This window comes from Chanos chanos, chromosome 12, assembly GCF_902362185.1.
Source record: "Chanos chanos chromosome 12, fChaCha1.1, whole genome shotgun sequence".
Taxonomy (NCBI): Eukaryota; Metazoa; Chordata; class Actinopteri; order Gonorynchiformes; family Chanidae; genus Chanos; species Chanos chanos.
This window is the reverse complement of record NC_044506.1, coordinates 19,794,126-19,801,950: the sequence shown is the minus strand read 5'-3', so window position 1 is coordinate 19,801,950 and position 7,825 is coordinate 19,794,126. Positions and strand designations below refer to the sequence as shown.

Sequence of the window (7,825 nt, the reverse complement as noted above, 5' to 3'; positions counted from 1 at the left end):
GTCAAATGTTTAACAAGTACCTTTGTCCCCAACAAGCAAGGCCGTCATGAAAAACGTTTCATGCCCTTGTTACAATATGGGCAAACCCGTCGGTTAAGTTCCATGTGTTGTTAGTTCATAAGAGTTACACATTTGGTTCAGCAGAAAAGTCTTCCTTATAAACAATCTCTCTCTCTCTCTCTCTCTCTCTCTCTCTCTCTCTCTCTCTCATATGCTTTCTTCATCTGTGTGTAGTTGAACATGGAGAAAGCCCAGGCAGTCGCAGAGCAGCTGGAAATGAAGGCAAAGATGGTTCAGACGGAGGTAAAAGCCATCATCCTCCACCACAAAAAGGCCTTGGAAGAACGAGAGTGTGAGCTGCTCTGGAAGGTGAGCACTGTCTCTTTCCCCCTATCGGTAGTCACTCTTTTTATCAGAATGACCTGCACGGAGAGCAGTGTGGATTGGTCTACGTAGTGAATGTACGTGTGTGACTTGACTAATCTCTGGAACATATGTATGTAATCCTCTATGCTGTGGGTTTCACTGTTGATGCGTTGTTGTATAGTGTTTAGTCGGTGGAAGTTATAATTAGCTTTATGTCTCTGGTTAAAAAAAAAAAAAAAGAATAGAATGAAGAGAATGCTTTAAACCTGTCTTGCTTGTTCTCTTTACCTGCTTACCTGTGTGCCTGTTTGTAATTCTTCATTCTCTTTTTGCCTACTGTTCTCTCTCTATCTCTATCTCTCTGTCTCCCTCTCTCTCTCTTTCTCCCTCAGGTGGAAAAGATTCGTCAGGTGAAAGCAAAATCTCTATACTTGCAGGTGGAGCAATTGCACCAGCACCTGCGTAAGCTGGATGCCACAGTCACTATGGTGCGGCACGCGTTGGAAGAGGGCAGCAGTGCGGCCGGTGCCCTGAATGTGCTGACAGCACGCGAGCGCATCCTGGCCCAAACACAGGAGATACACACACTGCGCACAGTGCTGCTGCTGCAGGAAGACGAGCGTTTCCTTTTCAGCCCCCCGGAGCCAGCGTTGCTCAGGGCGCTACGTTCACTCGGCCAGCTCAGCGGCGGGGCGTTCGCTCCCCTTAGCACCGCTCAAGGAGAGGGGCTCACTGCCGCCCTGTGCGGCAAACCGGCCTCTTTCACCGTCGTCGCCCGTGACCACGAGGGCCAGCGGCGGCAGGCCGGGGGCGATGCCGTGTCTGCTCTGGTGCTGGGCGGTGACGGCAGCGTGGGTTCGGCCGACGTGACAGACAATCGCGATGGCACCTACACGCTAAGCTACGTGCCGCAGAGCGAGGGGGACTGCTTTGTGTCTGTGTTTGTGGGCAACCTGCATGTGGAGGGCAGCCCATTCACAGTGCCGGTGACAGCTGGTCGCAGCTATGGCTCGATAGCGCTGCCTGTTGCAACTTTTGGCGGGGAAGGCGAGGCTGAAGGGCAGGTGTGTCGACCTTGGGGCGTGGCAGTGGATGCAGAGGGCTTCATCGTGGTGGCGGACCGCAGCAATAACCGTATTCAGGTGTTCCGCCCATGTGGCGGATTCCATCATGCTTTTGGTAGCCTGGGTTCAGGGCCGGGCCAGTTCGACCGGCCAGCCGGTGTAGCATGCGACCGTCAGCGCCGCATTGTGGTAGCTGACAAGGATAATCATCGCATCCAGGTGTTCACCTTCCAGGGCCAATTCGTGTTCACCTTTGGCGAGAAAGGCATTAAGAACGGCCAGTTCAACTACCCTTGGGATGTTGCTGTCGATTCGGTGGACCAGATCCTGGTGTCAGATACACGCAACCATCGCGTGCAGCTCTTTGGGCCTGATGGCACCTTCTTAAACAAGTACGGCTTTGAAGGCACACTCTGGAAACACTTTGACTCGCCGCGTGGCGTGGCCTTCACCCGCGAGGACCATCTAGTCGTCACCGACTTCAACAACCATCGTCTGCTGGTTATCCGGCCAGACTGCCGGTCAGCGCGCTTCTTAGGTGCGGAGGGAAGCAAAAACGGGCAGTTCCTGCGGCCGCAGGGTGTCGCCGTAGACAGGGAGAACCGCATCATCGTGGCTGACTCACGAAACCACCGTGTGCAGGTGTTCCAGCCCGATGGAACCTTCTTATGCAAATTTGGCACTCAGGGAGATGGGTTGGGTCAGGTGGACCGTCCCTCTGGAATTGCTGTAACACCCGACGGAATGATCGTTGTTGTTGACTTTGGCAACAATCGCATCCTCAAGTTCTGAGTGTTCAATCCCATATTCTCTCTCACGCTCTCTCTACTGCTTCTTTCAGTATGACAAAAAATGACTGAAATTAAAAGCTCAGGAGAGGAGAGGGGAGAGCGTTAAAATGTCCCGTCCAAACCAGCTGTTCCCGTAAGTTCAACGCAAGGGCATAGCTGTCTCTGTGTGATGATTTTTTTTTAGGCATGCTGTATCTGCTGTCTCCTTCACAACATATTTGGGCTCACCAGAGTTTTGCTTTATACAGGCGCATATGTATAGCTACAGATAATGGAACTACTTCAAGAGTTTGATCAGAAGTTAGAGTCACATTGCATTTACACAGACAAAATTGTTTAACTCACATTTGAATTGGAGCAACAAATTCTAGGATTTGGTTTAACAACTGAGAGAGAGAGAGAGAGAGAGCAACAGAACTGCTAGGCTGCTGGTGTATGCCCTGCGCCCCCAGGGCCAGCCCCCATCTCAGGGAATCTCCACACTTTGTGAGACTTTGTCAACTCATTACCGTACCTACCTCATTTAGTCCAGAAATGAATGTACAGCCGAAAAACTTAGAGGAGGAAAAAAAAAAAAACCCTCAGAACGTTTTGTCTCTACCTCACTGCTTTTTGTTTTTCTACTGAAAAAAGAAAAAAAAAAAAAAAACGATGGAAGGAAGCTCATTTTGTTGTAAACATTTTTTAAATATTTGCACGGAAGAGGTTTGTCTATAAACATTTATTTACTCAAGAAGGTTTTTTTTTTTTTAAGTTATCAGATCATTGCAAATTTCTTTTGGTCTCTTGTTAGTTCAGGTCCAAGCTGTTGTCATGTCAGCCTAATAGTAAAATTCCTGTAAGATCAGTGTATAGTTGTGAATCTCTCAGTCTGGCCCTAGTAGAAGTAGAAGTGCCTCATTTGTCACACACACTGAGTGGTGAGCAACACACACTATGAGCAGCGGGCAGCCGACTTCAACTCCAGAGGACTGTACTACAAAGCGAGGTAACTGGCTTATCCCATTAACTTCTGGTTAAGTTAACTCAGAGTAAGTAGTAAACCTCTTAACAGAAGCTTTATGGCTTTGTTTTGCTAGAAGAATGAAGCCATAGGGCTATTCTGTTAGGGAGATTACTACTTGCTCTGAGTTAACTTGACCAGACATTACCTCTACCTCGCTTCGCAGTACAGGCCCCTGGTCTTTTTGCCAGTGTCTTGGTCAAGGTCACTGACAGGTGCTCTAATCCTAGCATGCATGTCTTTGTGGGTGTGAGGAAACCCACGCAAACACAGGGAGAACATGCAAGCTCCACACAGAAAGGACCTGGTACAGCCGGGATTCGGAAATCTGGAAAACGTTCACTGTCAGAAGTGGGATTCGAACCCACGCCTCCAGGGGAGACTGCGACCTGAACGCAGCGCCTTAGACCGCTCGGCCATCCTGACACTTCAAGCCTCAGCTCTGAGGTTTTTACACCACAGGTGCCAGAGGTGCACTTCAGCGTCACACTGTTGTCTGATCCGGATATCTTCATAAGGAGTTTCTGCTGCAGGTGTGACTATGTGATGTGAGTGTAACCCAAATCAGTTCAAGTGTCCTCACCGAGTGGGAACAGAGTCAGACTAATCGATAGTCTCGGCGGATCTAGAATCTTCACTGGAATGTATTCGTGCTTTTTTTTTTTTCTTACATGCAGAGGAGCACTATGAGATAGAAACACTCCTCTGTATTTATTAAGTGATCTATGGCTGTTCTTCATGAGTACCTCAGAGTATGCGTCTAATACTGCTCAGCTGTCTAAAAACAAGTTTGAGAAAGGAACAAAAACCTTAGTTTTTGCACTGATCTCTATTTGGTATCTAAAAAAAAAAAAAAAAACACTTGAACCTTTGAAACCCCTATATTTGATCATTAGCATCTAGAGTTTGTGCGTTGGAAGAAAATCGTGGGACCCATATTATACCAAAAATTAAAAAAAAAAAAAAAAAAAAGAGAGAGAGAGAGAGAGTTCTCTTTCCTCCTCACTGAGAAGTATGTTTTTGTGTTATGATCGAAAAAAAAGTTGATCGGTGATTTCAAAGACTTACTTAAATCTCCAAACTTGGTGTAAATACTTTTGGCATCAGGCAGGCGATTTGAGATCAGATAGAGGGGCCAAAAAGAGAGAAAAAAAAAACAGACCAAAAATGAAGCTTAGGAGTCATTGAGAGAGCCCCCCCCCTCTTCACTGCCCCCGCACCCTCACTGCTCAGGTAACTAGACTTAAAGCTTTTCTAGCTTTATGTAAACAAAACAGTATCAGTCATTTTCAGAGGAACTGTATCCTCTTATCACTCTCTACCTCATTCTACAGTTCTTTGACTATACTGAACGAGTGAACGAAAGAGAAGAAACGAAATGTATTTTTCTGTGTGTGTGACATTAGGCAGTTAGCATTAGCGTAGGTTACTAACCAGGATGCATTTAAGTTGTCTTTGTTTCAGATTTCAAACTCATCTCACAAATCACAATATGCTGCTACATGTTTCCTCTGTGTGTGTGTGTGTGTGTGTGTGTGTGTGTGTGTGTGTGTGTGTGTGTGTGTGTAGAGGACACTCTCTTTCTGTGTCCAATCTGCCACTTAAATCAGGGTTTTTGACATGGATGTAGAGTGCATCACTATGTGAATGTGCCTTTCAGTCATACCATACCAAAAAAAAAAAAAAAAAAAAACCATCCTTGACTTGACCTGCATGATGTGAAGTGACTCCTATTTTGTCTATCACCGAATATATTTAAGGTGTGTTTAACTGTCTAATGTTTTCAATATTGAAATGAAACTTTCAGAACCAGGAAGGCGTTTTGGCGAAAACTTTTAGCTCAGATTCTGCACAAAGACTTATACCGCTTATACCTCATTTTGAAACACGCGATGCTGTGATGGATTGGATTTTCCTCGGATTGAAAATAAAATTCGAGAGAGAGGAGAGTAACTTTCCCGCTTACTTTGTTAGCATACGATCTAGAACGCCTGAGAACGCGCTCTCTTTAGCAGATCCTCTGTGCTGCAGCCGCTCTGAGTCGTCGTTCTCGGGAGTGTCTTAGGCCTACATGTTCACCGCTTTTTGATGGTTTTGCTCTATGAAGAAACCTGCAGGACGTATTATTAACGTTATATTTTATCAGCCTCTATGATTATTAAATCCTTTGAGAAGTCTTGATGAAAGGTTGTACGGTGTGCTCATTAGACTGAAAAGTAAAATGTCTCTTTGCTACTGTAGAGTATACCAAATTAATATATATGCTAAACTGGAAATAGTAAAAAGGAGGAGGATCGGTATAGTATGCTTTCGGTTGAGACTTTTAGATATATTATAAAAATGTGTTTGTATATAATGTGAACCTCCCAGTACCTATCCTTCTAGTACTTGTGTAACACTCAGTCTCCATTCCAGTACAGAAAATTACCCAGTGTCAACATTAACTTAATTTTTGGTAAAGTGATGACATGTTTGTGTGTGTGTGTGTGTGTGTGTGTGTGTGTGTGTGAGAGAGAGTGTAAGAGTGTGTGTGTGTGTGAGAGTGTGTGTGTGTATTAGATTATGTAATTATTAGGGGATGAATCATTGGTTGTTCTTTTGGCTTCTCTGCGTTATGTCTGAATACTTTTCCCTTTTCCTTTCTTTCCTCCTTTCTGTTTGTCTTATTTGCCTTATTTCTTGATTCTCTGAGAAGAAATGATGTAAAGCATGTATTGTTATGGCCAGTAGTGATGCTACACCAGTTTGAGAAGTATGTAAAAATGTGTTTTCAATTAAACTGATCTCAGGTAACATTGCTTTGCGCCCAAGGGAGGCACACAGAAATGAACTTGTCTCTTTAGTGATAAATCCTTGTCCTTTGTATACCTCAGAATTCTGGTCTGATTACTCCCCCCCCTCCTCCGCGTGTGTGTGTGTGTGTGTGTATGTTCGTGTGTGTGTGTGTGTGTGTGTGTGTGTGTGTGTGTGTGTGTGTATGTGTGCTGTGCGAATACATTTGCAACTGTGTTTGCACGCAATGTTTTTTCCCCCAACATGACCGTAATGAGATGAGAGAATTACATGTCTGATTTTTGTTATTGTTAGATTATTTCTTAATCTACCATTATTGCTCCTTACATCAAGCTTGACATGCGACTTTTTGGAATGTATTTTGATTTTGAACAAAAAGTGTCTCTATACTGAGCCCTATAGAAGCCTTTAAATTTATGCTAACACACACACATGCAACTCCTGTCCTCAGATTGCACTGTTGGATACTACAAGACATAGATCGCAAACTATTGTAGTCAACACATTGAACTCACAGCTTCTTTTGGTGGGCAGCTATTAGCTCTGTTCTTGTATTACTGTTTCTGAGGGTTTTTTGTTTATTTCTTTTTCTTTTTTCTTTTTCTTTTTTTAAATTCATGTCCACTGAATGTAATTTTCACCTATGCAGTCCCAGGGAAAACAGAACCCAGAGCAACTGGCTGGTTTCAGATTGATAATGATGCCACTCTCGCCATATATGTGTGCATATGTGGGAATGAGGCGACTGTTTTTATATAGTTACATGTCTGTGTGTATTTGTTTTCAGTGATGGTGAATTTAAGGTTGGAGATCCATGTGTCATGACCCATGCTGAAACAAGTCGGTGGCAACTGTAATATAACTGTTGCTTGTGGCTCTCTGTCTCTCTTGGACTTTAAACAGTTACTATGCAGTTCACTATTTATTTACACTTTAATAAACCCTTATTTCTTGGACCTACATTTTCTTGTGTATTTTTTTTTTGTATTATTTTATCCCAAGACCTCAGTATATCAGAATAATATTTAAATGCAGAATTTGGGATGCTTACTGTGGTATTCTCTTCCTTGTCCTCTTTTTTATATACACCCATATGCCTTTCACCCTGTGAGCGCTGGGATAGGCTCCAGCGCTCACCCCCCGCCCCCCGCGACCCTAATCAGGATAAGCGGCTTAGATAGTGAGTGAGTGAGAATGTGGGATGTTTACTGTGGTATCCTCTTCCTTGTCCTCTTTTTGTATATACACCCATACATACATACTCATAATGCTCATTTACACTGTAAGTTTCAAATACCTTGCAATGCCCACACAGCGCTGTTTGCATGCAAGGAAAATAGGTGGAGCCTTTACACGCAGGTTTGGATATCCACAGAATCACATTCAATGCCTTTGTGAAGGGCAATAAACTTGGCCACATGACTGAGAGAGACCAGGCACTCCTTTGTGGGGATTTAGTCTGTGGATAATCATTGCTAATGTTTAGCAGCTTTTGCACATGCCTATTACATATGTGACCTCTGTGTTTGCCGACATAAGCACTTATGACTCAGAGTTCGGCAAGAGTCCTGTGTTTCTTTTCATGTGTGAATGTTTTGAAGCCCAACTGAGTAATAAAGCTCGACACATCGGTACAGACACAAAACTAAAATCCCCCCCCCCCCCCCCCCCCCCCCCACACTCTCCAATGGCAAATATTTGATGCTCCCAGTAGAGCAGGTAGAATGCTGTCTTGCAGTACCCCCTGGAGGTGAAACCTTTCTCATATCACCCCTATAGGTGAAACCTGACTTATAGCACCCCCTGCA

The 7,825-nt window shown here is 44.4% G+C and overlaps 1 protein-coding gene and 1 non-coding gene across 2 annotated transcripts in view; one reads left to right on the top strand and one right to left on the bottom strand.

The window, feature by feature from the left end:
• The window catches only part of LOC115825688 (E3 ubiquitin-protein ligase TRIM71-like), a 14,423-nt gene extending 12,201 nt beyond the window's left edge, over positions 1–2,222 (top strand). The window contains exons 3-4 of the mRNA XM_030789476.1: positions 235–369; positions 759–2,222. Of these exons, the coding sequence (XP_030645336.1) occupies positions 235–369; positions 759–2,222 (1,599 nt within the window). The remainder of the gene's footprint in view (positions 1–234; positions 370–758) is intronic.
• A 1,345-nt stretch (positions 2,223–3,567) lies between these two features.
• trnal-cag (transfer RNA leucine (anticodon CAG)) lies at positions 3,568–3,650 on the bottom strand. Its single transcript has one exon. It is a non-coding gene; the product is annotated as a tRNA-Leu (tRNA).
• Positions 3,651–7,825: the final 4,175 nt, after the last annotated feature.